Source organism: Crinia signifera, chromosome 6 (assembly GCF_055691185.1).
Source record: "Crinia signifera chromosome 6, ASM5569118v1, whole genome shotgun sequence".
In the NCBI taxonomy this organism is placed as follows: Eukaryota; Metazoa; Chordata; class Amphibia; order Anura; family Myobatrachidae; genus Crinia; species Crinia signifera.
The window spans coordinates 234,186,062-234,206,207 of NC_139222.1; the positions used below are offsets into that span (position 1 = coordinate 234,186,062).

The following is a 20,146-nucleotide window of genomic DNA, read 5'->3' on the forward strand; positions in this document are numbered from 1 at the left end:
TGAAAGTGTCAGTCCACGTATGGGGGTCTCTTGACATGTTTCTCAAACATAAATTTGGTGGCTTCCACAGAAGACTTTCTGTATGCTCCCCGGGCCCCCGCATCACCTTCTTCACCCTTGCTTGCTGAGACAAATGCCAAAATCTGTGGTTCTTCTGAGAAGGGGAGGCAAAAATTGGTACTTATGAGTTATCCGGGCGCCCGATTTCTAAATCGGGTCGGATCGGGCACATCGCATCGCATCGCATGCGACCATCGGATGCGATGCGATGCGATGCGATGACCCGATTTTTCCATAGGAATCAATGTTAAAATGGACAGAGTCCATTTTAACATGGAATTCAATGGGAAAAAGGGGTCCTTTTCATACCCCTACTATCCAAGTGGGCATGGAGTTGGATATAAACCTGTGGCGAGCGTAGCGAGCCACCGAGCCCGAAGCGTGGCGAGCGTAGCGAGCCCCGCGAGGGGACATAGAATACCGTCCGCTCGCCACGCTTCAGGCTCGGTGGCTCGCTACGCTCGCCACAGGTTTATATCCAACTCCATGCCCACTTGGATAGTAGGGGTATGAAGAGGACCCCTTTTTCCCATTGAATTTCATGTTAAAATGGACTCTGTCCATTTTAACATTGATTCCTATGGAAAAATCGGGTCATCGCATCCGATGGTCGCATGCGATGCGATGCGATGCGATGCGATATCGCATCGCATCTGATTGTATGCCTTAACTTAAGGCATACAATCAAAAAATCGGGCGCCCAGATAACTCATAAGTACCCAAAAATTATGCAAATTGCTACATTTTTGCCCAGCCCCCTCTCTGTAGCCCCAAGAATTGCGGCTTTTGGATGGATTGGGGGTGGGGCTTGATAACATCAGCCTTCCTCCCCACCCCCTGAAGTACAGCACAGAGAGGAGCTAAAAAAAAGGTAGGCAAGTATGGTCCACTTCCCCTTTAAAATGTGACATGGAAACATGAGTTATTGCCCCAGTCGATTGATAATATAATTGTAATAATGCACAAACATTGCAGCACTAATATTTCTACATTATTAGCCTAGATGGGAGGGATTTAAATGTATTCAGCCAAACAAGTACAGTTACTAATTGTCATCATCACACGTTCATATTTTGTACCTGTGTTTGAACACCTGCAAGTGAGATGCCCCGGAACAGGCATATATGTGCCTATATCAGGGGTAGGCAATTATTTCAGCTGGGGGGGCCACTTAATACTTCCAGCAGATATTCGAGGGCCGCACTCCAGAAATAGGGGGCGTGGTCACTCAAAAGGGTGTGTGTCTTTGAATGTATTGGAACACACCATATATTCCTTTTACACATCATGCAACACAATAGTAGTCCCCTTATACTTGCCCCTTACATATTATGCCGCACAGATTGAACCAAAAGTCGCATTATGCCACACGGAATGAGTGAAATTTCACACTGAAGTAGTAAAAATTCACATTATTCCCAACAGAAAGAGCCAAAATTCACATGGAAGGAGTCAAAATTCACATTATGCCACACTGAATATGCAAATATTCACATTATGCCACATAGAATAAGCCAAAATTCACATGGAATGAGTCAAAATTCATGTTATGCCACAAAAAATGATCCAAAATTCATGTTATGGTACCCAGATTGAGCCAAAATTCACTTTATGCCACACCTAATAATGCAAAATTCTATTATGTGGTAGGAGGGGGTCTTTTTCAAGTGTAAAGGCCCCCCTTCACTAGTGCAAATTTGAATATTTTCATCTGATGCAGAGAAATCAAATTAAATCGAATTAAAATGCTAAATGGTGGTAAATTCTACCTCCATTTTACATTCCCTCTCCCCCAGGACCCAGATAGCAGCATCTTCTGCTTCCATTTTATATTCACTCTCCCCAGGACCCAGATAGCAACATAATCTACCTGGAATATTAGAAGATGCTGCTATCTGGGTTCTAGGGGAGAGGGGATGTAAAATGGGGGTAGATGGGGATGTGTGTGTATAGGAGAGGGGGTAGCTGGATATTTGTGTATGCTCACTATAAGGAAATAATATTTTCCATGTGCTGGACACACATTTACCAGTTGTGTTTGGCCACAGTACAGTGAGTGCATACGGGGGTATACACCACCTATCCCAGAGGTAATACAGCTCACTGATTTGCAGTCTTCCAGCAGTAATTCCACACACCAGCTCCCCTTAGTAATGCCATACACCAGCTCCCCCATAGTAATACCAGACATGCCCCTCACATTTCCACACACCAGCTCCCCCCAGAGTAATTCCACACCAGCTCCCCCATAGTAATTCCACACACCAGCCCCCATTAGTAATTCCACACACCAGCTGCCCCTTAGTAATTCCATAGGCCAGCTCCCCCCGTAGTAATTCCACACACCTGCCCTCATTAGTAATGCCACACACCTGCCCCTCTTTAGATATTCCAAACACCTGCACGCCAGCCTTGAAAAATGGCGACGATTGCAGCCCCATGCTGTTATGATGACTCACCCATCCTCGGAGGCACCACTCCGGCTGTAGTGACATGCGGTGGGCGGGTGGCTCGGTGCTGCTATATGTGTGTACGATGGCGGCTGTGTGTGCGTAGTCCTGTGGTCATTTGCGCCTGGAACCTGCTACGCAAAAGCTGAGTGTCAGCTACACAGGACTACGCCGCACGAAAATGGGGAAAAAAATGGTACTTGTGTAATAGCACGGTGCCTGGCTACGGTACGTTTTCAGCGTAGGCTAAGGTACGCTGTCAGTGTAGCCCAACGGCTGCCTAGCGTACTTAACTAAGTGACTCCGCGGCAGCCCAGCTCTGTCCCCGGTGTCCATGGCAAGCCTAGTGAGCACCTCTCACACAGTGCCGGTAACAGCCAGATCCCAAGTGCTGGCGGACGCCGGCAGAGAGGGGATCATGCGGGCCGCGGCGGAGAGGTGCTCCAGCTGTCTGAGAAACAGGTGCGTCTCAGACGCTCCTGCGTGTCAGTAATTATTACGGCAGGGCACGTGTCCGCTTCAGGGAGAGCCTCCTTTTTAAACCCACACTATCCACGCCAGCCCAAAGCGTGGCGATCGCAGCAAGTGCCGCAAGGGGACGGGTTACGCGTCCCCGACCTGTTCATACCCCCACTATCGACGTCGGCATGGAGTTGATTTTCTAAAGTGTGGCGAGCGCAGCGAGCCACCGCGCCCCGAAGCGGAATACATGTAAACTAATCTGTAGCCCCTTGCCACGATTCAGGATTGGTGGCTCGCTGCGCTCCCCACAATTTATAAAATCAACTCCACGCCGATGTGGGTAGGGGGGTTATGAACAGGTCGGGGGGACATGTAACGCGTCCACTCGGCACAATTCGGGCTGGCGTGGATAGTGGGGGTGTTTCAGGAACACATATCTGACACGGACGCTGACTATGCTGGCCGCGGGAACACTACGCTACTTCTGACAGGTACGCTGACTACGCTTACTACGCTAGCGGGAACACTACGCTACTTCTGACTGACTACGCTAGCTGCACGAACACTATGCTGATTCTGACAGGGTCGCTACGCTAAATACGTAACGGGTGTCATGCTATTACACAAGTAACAAAAACATTTATGCTTGACATCGATGAAGAAAAATATCGATGGCAAAATTATTCTACATCGACCATAAACCATTGATGATTTACAATCATCGATCGTCAATTGCCATCCCTATACTTTGTACCGTTTTCTGCCCTTCAGATGTTGGAGAGTATGCTTTCTTAACGATTCACAAGCTTAACATAGTTGAGGGCAATCATAAATAAATAGGGAAGTCCAGGAACAGAGCATTTTGTCTCTCCTGGAAAAGGTCATGTTGGGAGGTAAGGGTAAGCTTAGGTATGTACTCAATAAGAGGCAGGGTTGCAGATGCGATCTTTAGTACATCTTTTAACTCTGGTCATTTTATGAGCAAGAAGCAAAAACTGTTTTCAAGTAAGATTTTAACACATGATTGCTTACCTGACCCTCTCCTTCAGGGAGAAAATGCTCTGTTCCTGGACTCTGGTAATGTATGATTGCCAACACCTGTGGTAAAACACCTTTCTTATCATTAACTAGCTCCCCACAGGTGATGGTAATCATACATTACCAGGGAAGTCCAGGAGCAGGACTCAGGTAGGCAACCTGAAGGAGAGGGTCAGGTAGGCAACCATGTTTTAACAGTTATTATTATACATATATAGCCAATACCTTGCCCAAACACAAAATGTCTCCCTCACCTTCCCTTACTCTGATGCAGGAAGCGTCGGCTCACTAAGCGTTCGCTGGAGACACAACAGAGACACATAAAGAGATGACTCCTTAGGAACCATGTTTGTGTAGTCCATTTCAACTTGATTTCATGATAAAGACATTTGGCAGTTCCCGTAAACACGAGACACTTTCTTTGGCCCACAGAGTGCATGATCTGTAACTCTAGTGACTACAGTTGTAGTTACTATTAATTCCTTCTCTGTCCGCATGAGAAGTATTTCTGAACGCCTTATACGTAATCTCAGAGTGTCTGCTCCGGTGTCCTTGAGCTGCAGCCGAAGCCATGAGTTCCATTAACGGGATACGAGGTGAGCGGACAGCGTGGCCCCTGCTTATCTCACGGGTACACCCCACCGCACTGCAGTGCTGGGAGCCATGCACTCTCCTAGTACACATTCCCGGCACTGCTGGGCTGGCTTCATGCAGCCTGTTCCTGTATAGCTGTCACTACAAGTCACAGTATGCCCTGCAGCTCAAAGGCATGCTGAGACTTTCAGTTTTCCAACACCTGGAGAGAGTAGCATGGTGCCTAATGCGCATTGTCTGACTGATTAATGCCATCATATTTATAGATGTATAATAAATAGCCAATCTGTATTCACGGTTTAAACCTTGTATTTATTATTCTCTTACTAGTTCCTCTCCTACTGTGATCACATTTACACATATTGTACATGTTATTGTTGTGTTTTTGTCTCTTTTCCTTGTAAACGTTTATATTATTTAGCAATTTGGACTTTGAAACTATGAGCTAGAAATAGACCAGATAATTAGATTATTAATTATGTATTCATGTATTATGTATTCATGTATTTTGCACAAAGTGCAAATTAACCCCAAAGTTCATATCCTCTTCCACTTAAATGAGGAGTGATGGGCTTGGTGTATTTTGAACTAGATCGCATCACATTTAATTAAAAATGCATACGATACGCTACGACAGAGTTTGTTTTGAAATATATGGTGTGCCCATATGAAAAGATGTTTGTGGTATTTAATCGCAGTGGGTTGATATGTTTGCCGATAGATGGTGTGGCATTTTTCCCAGTTGCGCATGTGTAGTAAACAGCTTCGTCTCAGTTTCTTCATTCCGGGAAAGTTGTTCTACGTTGTCGGATGCATGATGGATTCTGCAAGATCAGCACAAAGAGCTGTTATCCAATTTCTTTGTGTAGAAGGCGAGCTTGCTTCAGAAATTTGGGTGATGGCGGTGTACGGAGAGCAGTGTCTTGCATGGTGCACCATATTCCAGTGGTGTCAGGGTTATGAGGCAGAACGCAAAAGCATCAAAGACTTGCCACAGCCCGGGCAAGCGCACATTGTCACCAACCCTGCCACGATTTTTGGCTGTGAAGGATCTCATTACCAAATGGCGCACCGTGTGAGACTGCGCTTCGTACACCACTTTCATCCTGCAATAAATGTGCTGATCTGGAGGAATCCATTGTGCAAACAACTTTCCAGAAATTAACTGAGGCAAAGTTGATCACTACACACACGCAGCTGGGAAAATGCCAAGAAATCGATCAGCAAACACATGAACCCACTGCTATTAGATACAATGCAGCTACAGCAAAAGTCTCCTTTTCATTTGGGCACACCTTATAGGTCCGATGTTCTCTAGTTCAAAAAGTATGTGCAGCAATGTGATGTGCGTGGTATCACATATCGCAAGCCCAAAAGGCACCGTGTATGGGCACTTTCAGATCTTTTGTCTTGCATATCGTTGTATTTTAGTCTGCTTAAATACAACTTTCATAAACGTATTCAGACTATTAGAACAAGGATTCCACCCTACGTGGAAAATGGATATTAGAGGGACCCTGACACTGATTTAGTAGAGAACCGTTGTTTAGTTATTTTCCTTTCTGCAGCTTGCTATAATTACTGAATAGCTGCAAGTTGAGAACTGGGTATGTTAGTGTATGCATTTTTCCTATGCCTATTAGCCACTATAAAGTAACTCATTGTTCATAGATGTGTCAAAATCACATGTATTTTAATGACCTCCTTTGCTATTAGTCCATAAAGCAGGGCTGGGCATCACCGGCCCTCCAGATGTTGATGAACTACACATCCCAGCATGCCTTGCATCAGTTTCAGCGTGGCCACATAGCAAAACGAATGCAAAGCATCCTGGGATGTGTAGTTCATTAACATCTGGAGGGCCGGTGTTGCCCAGCCCTGCCATAAAGGATTTGTCCTGTCAGAACTAGTTTAAGTGTCGGGTGTGAATAGTTTCACATTTTCTTCTATTAAATTCATTGATAAGTGGTCAAGTGTCTGTAGTCTAGAGCAGTGGTTCCCAACCCTGGTCCTCAAGTACCCCCAACAGTCCATGTTTTCCAGGTCACCCAGCAGGTGCACTCATTATTCAGGCACATTTGAAAAGATCACAGGTGAAGCTAATTATCTCACCTGTGATTCTGTGTGGAGACCTGCAAAACGTGCACTGTTGGGGGTACTTGAGGACCAGGGTTGGGAACCACTGCTCTAGAGTCTAGAGAAATTGGTGGTGATGCTGCTGGCACATCCATAGAAGTGAACGGGACCCGGGTCACTCGACCTGGGTTAACTGTTCCCACTGCTCAGCAACCCGGGTCTGACCCAGGAATAACACCTCTTTTTGGAATGCCAGGTTGCTGGACCCGGGATTGTCGAAATAGCTCTTTCACTCCGCTACATGTTCTATATCCATGTGTTGTTTTTGTAATCTTCACTCGCTGCCAGCCAAGTGAAGTTTTCATCACCATAATTACCCAGAGCCTCACAGCTAAATGAATACGATGCCCTTGTTCCTATGGGGATGCAGTTACCATCCCGCCGGTCGGGATCCCGGCGTTCAGAATCCCGACGCCGGAATCCCGACCGCCGAAATGCCGACACTTTCTCCCTCCGTGGGTGTCCACGACACCCCTGGAGGGAGAATAAATTAGTGTGCCGAGCGTAGCGAGCCCGCAAGGGGGGGCGATCCACGTCCCCCCCCCCCCCTTGTCGGCATTTCGGCTGTCGGGATCCCGACCGCCGGGATCCCGACCGCCGGGATTCAATACTGAATCCTTCCTATGCTTACAGCTTCAAATTATGGTAATTTTAGTTCTGCCACATCTGACTTGTTTATTTTTTTTTTACTATGAAGCTGTTGTTAGAAGTGCTGTGTCATGCTTACCTAAGGTTATTTTGTTTGAGAGACATTTAAGTATTAACCTTGATCCATGAATTTAATGTGAATACCAGAATCTTAGTATATTCTATGACTGCATATGGTTTTATAGACCGGAAGTGTTTTCTTTGTTTGTTTTTTCTTAACCCTGAAACCTCAGTGTGTTCAACCATGTGGACAGCAAGTTGTGCTAACTATACTATTCCATATACTGAAAGCTGATTCAGTGGTGGATGCAATTCTGATGTCTTTTGTAATTGGCTGATGGTTTTTCTACCGCTCGTGCACCACAACTGTCTTACGTCAGCGGATGTAGTGTGGATTAGGATGCAAATTGATGAATAAACAGACTGGTGATTTAACTGGGAAAATTGCAAATACAATACAGAGGGGGTCATGATCATTTGGTGGGGTTTGGGGCGCAGCCAGTATAAAAAGGGGGGAGGAGCCGGGTGGCTGAGATGAACCGTGAAATGCATTTACACTGAAGATATTTTGCGGACTGTAGTGCCTAAATGAAATAAACCAATTTACTGTGTTGGTTTGTAGCAAATGTAGGAGCTGTGTGTCCTCTAACACAAACATGAGTTTATAGATCAGACGTGAATTTAGGAGAGTTGTACAAAGTACCTTTTTTGGTAAGGTTTTCTAGGTCACTGATGGCTTTCTGCCCACTTCTAGCTTGTATCAGTAAATGGGGTTTTCACATGCAAAGTCCAAAATTATATTTGTGTTCCTAGTGTATGGAAGGTAGATGTGACTCTTCTGTTTTTATGCATTTCCAAATACTTTTTTAATGGTTCAGCTTGGCTATTGTATGGATATGGAAAATGTGTGAAAAACACGTACGCACTGAGGTCTTGATAACAGTTTGTATGGAAGCCAATTAACCCATTAACCCATTTGGTTTTTGAATTGTGGGAGGAAACAAACGCAAATGGGGAGAATATTGAAACGTCTTACAGAGCCTTGGTGAGAATCAAACCCGTGACCTTAGCGCTGTGAGGCAGTCAAATGCAAACCACCATCCACGTTGCCCCAAATTTGTTATTGTTCATCTAAAGGGAATGGATGTATTTGACCCAGATTAGTGAATCTATATGGTTTTTAATTGTAAATCGATGGCATTGGCTAGAACAGGGGTCAACGTGTAGAACTACACCTCCTAGCATGCCCACACAGCGTCCCACATTGCCTATCCGTGAGTTAGAAATTGTCAGAATAACAATTTAGATCTATACTACATCTTATTTAGAAAATAGTATTGGTTTACTAAACCTGAAATACAGGTTTCTCTATGTTGACAATAACACTTCCAGATACATATTTAACATTTTTGAGCTTAACAGAGTTGAGATAAATGTTCAGGGCTTTTGTGATTGTGGGAAACCTGTTGAATAAATGCAGCAGTCAGTCTAGTTTTTAAAGACAACCGAAAAGTCTGCAAAAGTCTAATACACAGGTTCTCAAAGTCAGTCCCCAGGACCGCCCCACACAGTGCATGTTTTGCAGATCTCCTCACAGAATCACAAGTGTAATAATTATCTCCACGTGTGGATCTTTTTAAATGTGTTAAGGCCCCCTTACATTATGCGATTTGGGCACGATTTTGCCCGATTCGGATGAATCGGGCCGTGAAATCGTCCCAAATCGCATATGGAGACATCCCCTCCGACCCGATGCGCGGCCCCGTGCGCATCGGATCGGAGACGGGAGGTCGGACGGGCTGCACATAAGATTTGCTAAATCTTATGTGCTGCCCGGAGCCGTGCTCCCCCGCAACAGGGGACCTACCAGAGGGATCAGGCGCAGGGAGCCGGGCAGCATCAGCGGGAGCAGGGGGGGCAGCGCAGAGTGCCAGGGAGCCGGGCAGGAGAAGACGCTGCAGCAGCAGCACTTCCAAAAAAAAGCCCATACAAACGCATAGGAAGCCATTCATTGGCTGAGACCTCTCTCAGCCAATCAGCGATTGGCTGATACCTCTCTCAGCCAATCGCTCATTGGCTGAGAGAGGTCTCAGCCAATCAATGGCTTGCTATGCATTTGTATGGGGAATTTCTTTTTCACCTACATGCAGCAGGAGCCACTGCAGTCATTACATGTGGGGATAGAGTAGGTGTACTGGAGGAGTGGCACTTTAAGAAAACTTTACTGCTGCAGGCTCCTCCCTCCTCTATCCCCGCCCAGACCCCAGTCTTAGAAAAAGTGCCCGGAGGAGTAGGTTCTCTGGGCCTATACTCCTCAGGGAGTTAGGTCTTTTTACTTTTTATTTTTCTTTTTCTTTGGAAAATATTTTTATTTTTTGACTGCTGATCACAGACAGACCCCTCCGCAGGGTCTGCCTGCTCCGTGGGATCTGGAGGGGGGCTGGTCGCCACTGCCCGCAGTGCGCCTTCCATGCACCCGGCCACCGGTGCCACCGCATCGGGGACCCGCCGCAGCTGCACGCGGCTCGCGTTACGGGTCCAAGGCCTGGCCACTACTCCAGAAAAGAAGGCAGCATCGCTGCAGGTAAGCGGCGCTGTGCGCCGAAATGTGGCCTGAGACGGGCGGGCGCACCTGTTCTCTCCTATGCAGCAGCCAGTGTACTGACGGCCGCCATTTTGGCGTGCATCAGCGGGGACAGTATTAGAGCGGAGGCTGTACACAGCGCTCCGCTCTAGTGTAACTACGCGCCGGAGGGAGAGGGAGGGCTTAGGTGATGTCACCTGGTACCGCCCTTTCTCCTCTCTCTCTGCTGGCGCCATTGCTGTTACACCGCGAGGCTGACTGAGGGACATCGTGTACCGCGCTCCAGCGCACGCACTGCAGTCCAGCGCCCCCCCTTATCCACTACAGAGCAGGTCTGTAAGTTACTGGGGGAATATTTTTGTGCACAGTTTGTAGAGATTGTGCATAATCTCTGATACAAGGGCGGAAGGCTCCCCCTCCCTATCCTAGCTCAGCTCCGCTGTTTTAGGAATAGTATCTGTTGCTTATAATCTGTGCACTCTTGTTTATCTGTGTCTGTGTGTGTGGGTGTGTGATTCTAAATAACTAATCTCATACACTGACAGTATGGCAGGAAAAGCTGCCTCCAAAGCTGCCCTTAAGGTTTTTACATGTAAGTCCTGTAAGGAGCAGTTCACCCAGCATATAAAGGGTGTTTCTTTGTGTGAATCTTGTTATCAGGCAAAGCACACACAGGATGTGGAGCCTCAGACACAGACTTCTCAGTCAGATTCTTCTGAGCCTTTACTACAAAATGTGTTGGCTGGATTGGCTGCAGAATTAGCTGCTTCCAGGAAGGACAGGGAGCGTTTTCATGCTCACCTATCCATTATGGGTTCTACTGAACCAGCCTGGGTTAAGACCCTTATGCAGTCTATGGCCTCTGGGTCAAACCCAGTGCCTGGCCCTTCACGCCCTCCACAAAAACGTCCTAGATCTCCCATAGGTTCAATACAGGGAGCTGATATTGATACTGATGGGGATGAAGATGTTGATTTACTTCAGGTAGATGATCCTGAACACATTCAGGATGAGGCGCTACAGCGTGATGATCCACAGGGGGTAGAGGGCCTGATTCAGGCTGTTCGCACCACACTTAATTTGGTGGAGGAGGATGCTCCTATGCCTTTGTCCATATTTGGTCGGACACAAAAGCAGCAGGTTAATTTTCCTGATTCTGCTGAATTGGACAGACCTCTTATTAATGCATGGAAAACGCCAGACAGAAAATTCCAATTGTCTAGGCGCATGAAGCTGCTTTACCCTTTTTCTCAGGAATCTAGGGAAAAATGGGAAACTCCGCCTCCAGCTGATGTCTCGCTGTCCAGGCTCTCTAAGCGAACCACGCTTCCAGTTCCGGCTGCTGTGGCTCTAAAGGAGGCTCCTGACCGTCGTCTTGAGACCACGGTAAAAGCTATTTATACCACGGCAGGGGTCTTACTCAGACCAGCCTTAGCTTCAGCCTGGGTCAGTAAGGCCATGGAGAAATGGGCTGAAGAGCTTGCTTTGGGTTTACAGAGCGGTAGGCCCCGTGAAGAACTGCTACAGCTGGCTCTGTATGTGAAGGATGCAGCTGTCTACACAGGAGAAGCTGCTTCAGATGTAGCTGAGTTGGGTGCAAAGATCTCAGCTTCAGCTGTATTGGCCAGACGTACTATCTGGTTAAGATCTTGGCAGGCAGAGGCCGATATTAAAAAGGCAGTAGAGGCTTTGCCTTATGCGGGAGATATGCTGTTTGGGCCTGAGCTTGACAAGCTCATTGCTCAAGCTACAGGAGGTAAGTCTACCTTCCTCCCTTCGGCCACTCCCCCGCCGAAAAGACAATTTACACCGTCCTTTCGTGCTTTTAGAGGGGGCGCCTCATTCAGAGGACGTGCCAGGGGAGGCTTTTCGTCCTTTCGAGGGCGTAGAGGCAGAGGTGGCAGAGGTGCCACAGCCGCAGTTACCTCTACCCGTCGTGCAGAAACCAAGGTTGCAGACAAACCTGTGGCATGACGGGCTTCCCGCCCATTTGGGGGACCCCAAGGTGGGCGCAAGGTTATCCCTCTTCGAGAACGTCTGGAGGTCTCACTGTCGAGACAGTTGGGTGCTTCAGATTGTGGAACACGGGTACAAACTGGAGTTTGTTCAGGCTCCGCCGAACAGATTTTTTACAACAGGCCTACCTGCTTTAGCAACAACACAAGCAGCTTTGGTCAACTCCATTCAAAGTTTTTTACAAGCAGGGGTCATTATACCTGTCCCCAAAGCTCAGGAAAAGCTGGGTTACTACTCAAGTTTTTTTCTAGTACCGAAGCCGGACGGTTCGGTAAGACCCATTCTCAATCTGAAGCACCTCAACGATTACATCGTGTACCACAGGTTCAAGATGGAATCCATAAGGTCAGTCATTGCAAGCCTGGAGCCAAGGGAGTTTCTCTTATCTCTGGACATAAAGGATGCCTATTTGCATATTCCGATCTGGGAACCACACCATCGGTTCCTCAGGTTTGCTATTCGCAATCAGCATTACCAGTTCAGAGCACTCCCTTTCGGTCTTTCATCAGCTCCAAGAACCTTCACAAAGGTTATGGCTTGCATGATATCAGCCCTTCGGATTCAGGGGATAACGATTGTGCCCTATCTGGACGATCTACTCCTAAAAGCATCCTCACCTCAGAAGCTACAACAGGATGCCCGGACTACCTGCGACTTCCTGGTTCAGAACGGATGGATACTGAACTTCAAAAAGTCACAGCTGGAACCAACACAAGTGATCTTGTTCCTGGGTCTGTTGTTCGACACTGTCCAGGAAAGGGTTTTTCTGCCATTATCCAAAGTCACAGTTATCCAGCAGAGGGTTCGTCAGGTTTTGACGCCTCGCAGAGTATCGGTGCATTTATGCACGAAGCTGTTAGGCCTGATGGTGGCAGCCTTCGAGGCCCTATCTTACGGAAGGTTTCATTCCAGGATCTTCCAAGGCAATCTTCTGGCTCAATGGTCGGGGTCCCATCTTCAGATCCACAAGACCATTGTTCTTTCCAAGGAAGCTCGACTCTCTCTTCAGTGGTGGCTGGATACATCCAACCTTACCAAGGGTCGCTCCTTCCAGTCTCAGGTCTGGACTATGGTGACCACAGATGCCAGCCTTCGGGGTTGGGGTGCGGTCACGCTGGGTCGCACTTTCCAGGGTCTTTGGACCAGCCAGGAAGCCCGGTTACCCATAAACATCTTGGAGTTACGGGCTATCAGGTTGGCACTGGCTCAGGCCCACCCCCTACTTGTCGGCTTGCCGGTAAGGATACAGTCGGACAACATCACGGCAGTATCCTATATCAACCGACAAGGGGGCACCAGAAGCAGGACAGCCATGCGGGAAGTCCGCCCGATTCTGTCCTGGGCAGAGACATACACCACCGGTTTCTCCGCAGTCTTTATTCCAGGAGTGGAAAATTGGGAGGCGGATTACCTCAGCAGGCAGGATCTCCACCCGGGAGAGTGGGGCCTTCATCCGGAGGTTTTCCAACAACTGGTTCAGAAATGGGGGATGCCACAGATAGATCTCATGGCATCCAGACTGAATCACAAACTTCCGCAGTATTGTGCAAGGGCTCAGGATCCAGCGGCTGCGGCAGTGGATGCCCTCTCCATTCCCTGGGACTTCGACCTGGTATATCTCTTCCCTCCTATTCCGTTACTTCAAAAGGTACTCAAACGGATAAAGAGGGGAGCGGCAGAAGTCATCTTGATCGCTCCAGATTGGCCCAGGCGTCCGTGGTACTCCGACCTCAGGGACCTGTTGGTGGAGGAACCTTGGCGCCTGCCGCTGCGAGAAGACCTGCTGCAGCACGGTCTATTCGTCTACCAAAACTTGCCTCGTCTACGTTTGACGGCATGGCGGTTGAGGCCGAACTTTTAAAGAGAAGAGGTATACCAGGAACGGTCATTCCTACAATGCTTAAAGCAAGGAAGGATGTAACAGCGTCTCACTACCATAGAATATGGAAGTCATACATCCGCTGGTGCGAGGCCAGGAAGGTGCCAAAGGCAATCTTTTCTCTGGCTAGACTTCTTGAATTCCTGCAGGCGGGACTTGCATCAGGTTTGAAGCTTGCTTCTCTCAAGGTTCAGGTTTCAGCCCTCTCAATATTCTTCCATCGCAGGATAGCGCTGATTCCTGAGGTACAAACCTTTTTCAAAGGAGTACTTCGACTTCAACCACCGTTTACTGCTCCTACGGAACCATGGAATCTAATGGTGGTTGTAGAGTTTTTGAAGTCAGAGGTTTTTGAGCCATTGGACACCTCGGATCTCAAATTTCTGACTTGGAAGACGGTGATGCTGCTGGCTTTGGCCTCAGCACGTAGGGTTTCTGAATTAGGAGCCCTATCGTGTAAGTCTCCTTTCCTTACTTTTTACAGGGACCGGGCTGAACTGCGTACTAGCAGGAATTTCCTACCTAAGGTGGTTTCTGCATTTCATGTAAACCAGCCTATTGTGGTACCGGTTCTTCAGGGTGAAGATGTTTCTCTGGATGTAGTCAGAGCCTTACAGGTCTATGTTAGGCGAACCCAACATCTGAGGAAATCTGACAGCCTTTTTGTGCTCTACGATGCACTTAAGAGGGGTTGGCCTGCGACAAAAAGGACTTTGGCAAGGTGGATTTGCTGTACAATTAGGGAAGCCTACTTGTATGCACAAAAGATAGTACCATCGGGAGTGTCAGCACACTCTACGAGGTCAGTAAGTACTTCTTGGGCCATGGCGAGAGGTGTCTCCTTGACACAAGTGTGCAAAGCGGCTACCTGGTCGGGATCTAGCACGTTTGCAAAGTTTTATCGGTTTGATACCTTCGCCAGCTCGGCTACGGCTTTTAGTAGGGCAGTGTTACAGGAGCCCCAGAGCTCTCCCGCCCGGACTTAAAAGCTTGGGTATGTATCCCCACATGTAATGACTGCAGTGGCTCCTGCTGCATGTAGGTGAAATAAGGAATTTGGTACTTACCGATAATTCCCTTTCACCGAATCAGCAGGAGACACTGCACGCCCACCCAGCACTGGTTCTCCTGCCATGATGTTAGTGTGGTTTGTGTGTGTGAAAGTTACGCTCTTTCTATTGTTGCAATGTTTGTTGCATAATTATTATTATTACATAGGGAACTTTTCAAAAATCCTATGTGTTATGTTTTGTTAGTATGTTCACGTTATGTGCATTGTCTACTAACTCTGTTTATGTTTTAGCTCCGTTCCCTACCGGGCAGGCCCTGGTCTCTCTTCTCCTCTCGGACACAGTTTTTCTAAGACTGGGGTCTGGGCGGGGATAGAGGAGGGAGGAGCCTGCAGCAGTAAAGTTTTCTTAAAGTGCCACTCCTCCAGTACACCTACTCTATCCCCACATGTAATGACTGCAGTGTCTCCTGCTGATTCGGTGAAAGGGAATTATCGGTAAGTACCAAATTCCTTATTTTTGGAAGTGCTCTGCTGCTCATGCCACTCGTGGTGCTGCTGCATCGTCTTCTCCTGCCCGGCTCCCTGGTACTTTGCGCCGCCGCCCCCCTGCTCCTTGCCCAGCGGCTTCTTGCCAGGCTCCCTGCGAGCCCCCCCCCTCCGCCCGCTCTCTGGTTGCGGGCATATCCCCGCTGCTGTCCCCCGCTCCCATTGTCCCTGCAGCTCCCCGGGAGTGGCATGTGATAAATCGCATGCGATTTATCACATGCAAAACTTGGCACATGAAGTGCCATCGCATGTGATCCCTCCCGGGGAGCTGCTGGGACAATCGGGTCCGACTTGTCGTTATGACAAGTCGGACAAATGTAAGGGGGCCTTTAGTCGGTAATGAGTGCACCTCTCGGGTGACCTGGAAAATGTGAACTCTGTGGGGTCCTGAGGATCGAGTTTGAAAACCACTGGTCTAATAAATACTGTAGCTGTTTGCAAGTATGTAGGTGCACTAGCATCCAACGGACGCTGAATTCATTCATAATCACTACTTGTAAATAATTTCAGCACATTAAATATGTTATGTGTATCTTTCAACCTATTTTGACATAGTAATGCCAGATACACATGGGGTGATGGTGCTGGACATCAGTAGGCCCCACCCCCAAGCTGAGAAATTGCCTTCCTTTTGTGGGTTGAGCTATTCATGCCATTTAAACCCGCCCCCTTTACACTGTCACCACTATTCCATTGATTTGATCTTTCCTGTTGCACAAGTAAGCAGCTGAGATAGCCACCTACCCTTACGGAGTTGCAGGGGACTAATTGAAAAATTGTGAGGCTACTCAGATTGTAGGCCAGAAAAATAAGACCCTGCACGGTTCATTCTAGCACCCTGCTAGAATGTGCAGTTCCTCTAGCCTGCCTGGAGGGTCACTCTTTGCGGTGGTGCTTCTAGCACAGTGCGGTCTGTAGCACTGATATGCAGATTAGACCTGTGCTAGAAGCAACACAGCAGAGAGCAACATCCCAGGCAGGGGGGAGGAGGAACTGCATGGTTATTAGAAGATGCAGGGTGCTAGAATGAACACTAGTGTATGAGGAGACGTCTGGATTCGATTTGCAAGTCCTGCACATAGCTGTGTATAAATGTCTCTACGAACAGTGTGTCTATGTAACTAATTCCATCGCTCCATACATCTCCAACATAATTTCCATTCACACTCCCTCCCGCCCTCTACGGTTGGCCGACGACTGTCGTCTCTCCTCCACCCTGATCACTGCTTCCCATGCTAGATTTCAGGACTTTGCCTGTGCTGCACCCCTTCAGTGGAACACACTCCCTCGCTTCATTAGACTCTCCCCGACCTTGCAAAGTTTCAAATGTGCATCTGAAAACTCACCTATTCATCAAAGCGTACCCTTCCGCTGCACAACCTAGTCCTGAGGCTGGTCCTCTGTCCCCCTGTCTCATACCTTGACTATCTCTGCCTGCTTTCAAGCCACCTCCCATCCTCTGTCTCCCCCTTTCCCCTAGATTGTAAGCTCCTCAGAGCAGGGCCCTCTTCCCTCTTGTCAAAGCCCTTTTTTCACATTTCACTTACAGCTCTCCCATACTTAGATATTTAGGGACCATCTTCGTCCGCATACTCATCTTTGGCCACCAGCCCCTAGTAGTATGTTGATCATGTCCTCACTACTTACATCTAAGCTGTACTATGTATTGAATTGTGGCACTTTTTTTTTTACCTGTACTCCTATTTTTGTTAATTACTGTAATGTTAATTTTTGTCTCCCTGTACTGTTCCATTGTATGCTCTTTGTACGGCGTTGCGAAACAGTGGTTGTACCTTTTTTATAAATAAAATATTTATTGCCTTTGCTTGCAGATTGGGCTGGCCCTGCTGCCTTGGCTGTTGGCACTGCAGCTGTAGGATATTTGGTTTACAGAACCCTCTTCTGTAAAGACAAGTGCTGCAAATCGATGGTAAACCCAGAGATCCAGAAGGACAACCCCAAGGTTGTACATGCATTTGACATGGAAGACCTGGGAGATAAAGCTGTGTACTGCCGCTGCTGGAGGTCTAAAAAGGTAATTTAGGGTATTCTACTTTTTATCCACAAATTATGTTGTTAGTGATAAAACCAAGGGTTCTATTGAGCGGATATTTGATGCTCCCTTTTCTAAATCGCTACTGGTTTTTAGTAGGGCACTACCCAAACAGTTCAGACATTTGCAGTGGGATGTAATAGCCTGAGTCTGACGGAGGTGTAGTATGCCATCCGAACTCGGGCATGTTTTTTTTTTCTTTTTTTAAACCGCAATCATTAACGCTGCACAACCAACTTGGCTATCTTGTGTAAAAATGATTTGCTACTTTAAAAATCCATCCAGACTCGCAGGCCAACTCCTGCAGCATATTACATTAAGCCTATCCTATTTCATTCACATATTTCTTGGGCATGTCTCATATTTTAGGTCTGCTGTAGAAGTATTGCTTGTGTTTGTCTCTTTATTGATGACATAACAAATGCCCTTAGGTCTTTAGATGCTGTATTATGAAAGATCGTCTCGACATATTCACAGTTGGGCCATATTCCACTTCATTATGGAATTGATAGAACTCCAGGGAGTATGGAGTACTTAATTGTTCTCGTATCTTTCCCTGGCTGACACTTACCATTTTTTTCTTTCTTTTTTTTGTTGTTGTTGTTGTTGTTGTCTTGTTTTGATTTTACTTTGAATGTGTTCTGATCTTCTTGATGAATCATCTCTTGTATGTAAATGCCCATTACCCTATTGTGATGTTTCAAATCCGATTCATTTTTATTTATCTAGCACAAACAAACCTTGCCCAATCCGTTTCTCCTATATATTACATTTATTTGTCTTTGGTTAAATACTAAAAATATTTAAATCTGCGTTACGGACAACCTGGCAACCTGTTGCTTTTTTCACTATCTAGCACCTGTAGGGTTGCTCCATGATTATTTTTTTTTGTAAAACAATTGTGGGCTCTATTTTATTTGCTGCTATAAAATTGATCACACATCACTCGAAACAGATTGTTATCCGGGCACCAATAGCTTTATAATCCAGATATAATATAATGCTGCCGACATTTTCTCAAACATTGGAAAAGTAACAATTAGCAGGTGTCATATCACACCAGAAGTTCAATAACTAATGAATATAAAATAGAGATAATAAATAATATATATATTAAGCCATGTACACACGGCAGCAATGTTTGCTGAAATCGCTGGGAATATGGTCGCTGGCGACCATATTGCCAGTGATGGGAGCGTGCTCCGGCGATAAATCGCCGGGTGCACGCTCCCGTTTTCAACCCCGTTCTAATCGCAAGCTCCTGCGACCAGCTGATTACCTCTGCGGCACCACCAGCAGAGTTTCCTTTCATCAGCGACAATCTCTGGTCGCTGATGAAAAGGAGACCCTGAGCAATATATTGCTGAGCAATATATCTCCCGTGTGTGTATGCACCTTTAGTGTGTGTGTGTGTGTGTGTGTGTGTTTGTGTGTTTTCAGGATGTCAGTCACTGTAACTAAGGGCCTTATTCTAGTTCACTCTTAGAGGCAAATTCCTTCTTAGCTGGACAAAACCATGTGCACTCCAGGTGTGGCAGATGTAACATGTGCAGAGACAATTATATTTAGGTGGGGTTTTTCTTCAAAGTGAGATTTATATTGCAGTGTAAAATTAAAGCAGTCAGTATTTTCCCTGCACAGAAACAAAATAACTCACCCAAAGCTAAATCTCTCTGCACATGTTACATCTGCCCCCCTGCAGTGCACATGGTTTTGTCCAGCTAAGAAGGAATTTGCCTATAAGAGTGAACTAGAATGAGGCCCATAATGACTATAACGGCTCTGCATAGCAGCCAATCAGTCTGCAGGTGGTCACGTATGTCGCAGGACCCCTACCAAGGTCTCAGACGGTCATGAAGGTAAGAGAACCGGTGATCTTGCTGACGGCTGTAATGCAAGGCCAGTGCATAGTCAACCAAGTTCCGTAAGGTGCAGTACAGCTCATTTCTTAGAGAAAAGTCCCTCTGCGACATCACAGACCACTAATGTCAAACAAGATCTGCAAATGTTTGGGAGCATTTACTTAAATATGTATTCATTTATTTATATTCCAAGGCCATGTGTATTTTAGGTTTGATTTCTACTAAAATTTATTTGAAATCTTATTTTTTTTATTCCAGTTCCCATTTTGTGATGGAGCCCACACAAAACACAATGAGGAAACTGGTGACAACGTGGGTCCTTTAATAATAAAGAAGAAGGAATCCTAAATCTGGGAAGAGCTTTGAACCCTAACACTAATAGTTTCCAATAAAGCCACAGTGAATGTTAGTGGTCTTCTGCAGGACCACTGTCTATATATGAAGACCACTCAGTGGTCAGTAAAGCCCTCTGTCTATATATGTCATCTGCCTTAAATGTGTAAAATTTAGCAGTAATATAAGTTCTTCTGGTGTTCATTTGCACTGTGCACTGTGCAGGCTGCCTATCTACTGTGTATAAAGTGAGTTCATTCTGTGGGACTACATTATTCTATATGACCAGACACTGGTGGTGGAATTCAGAATCTACTGTAGGCAATACATTCTGTACAAAATCTTAAAGACAAAATCCTCTATGTATTATCACTATTCAGTTTATTGATGGTAACGTGACTGACAGAAAATGAAATTATATTGTGGTTTAATTCTCGTGTGTGTGTTTTTTCTTGAATTAACTTATACAAAAT

The 20,146-nt window shown here is 46.6% G+C and overlaps 1 protein-coding gene across 1 annotated transcript; it reads left to right on the plus strand.

Annotated features, from left to right (window-relative positions):
- The first annotated feature begins 4,449 nt into the window (after positions 1-4,449).
- On the plus strand, positions 4,450-20,104 carry CISD1 (CDGSH iron sulfur domain 1). Its single transcript, XM_083149100.1, has 3 exons — positions 4,450-4,606; positions 17,258-17,460; positions 19,599-20,104. Exons 1-3 carry the CDS (start codon positions 4,582-4,584, stop codon positions 19,686-19,688), a joined length of 318 nt encoding a protein of 105 aa, XP_083005226.1. The 5' UTR covers positions 4,450-4,581; the 3' UTR covers positions 19,689-20,104.
- The last annotated feature ends 42 nt before the right edge of the window (positions 20,105-20,146 follow it).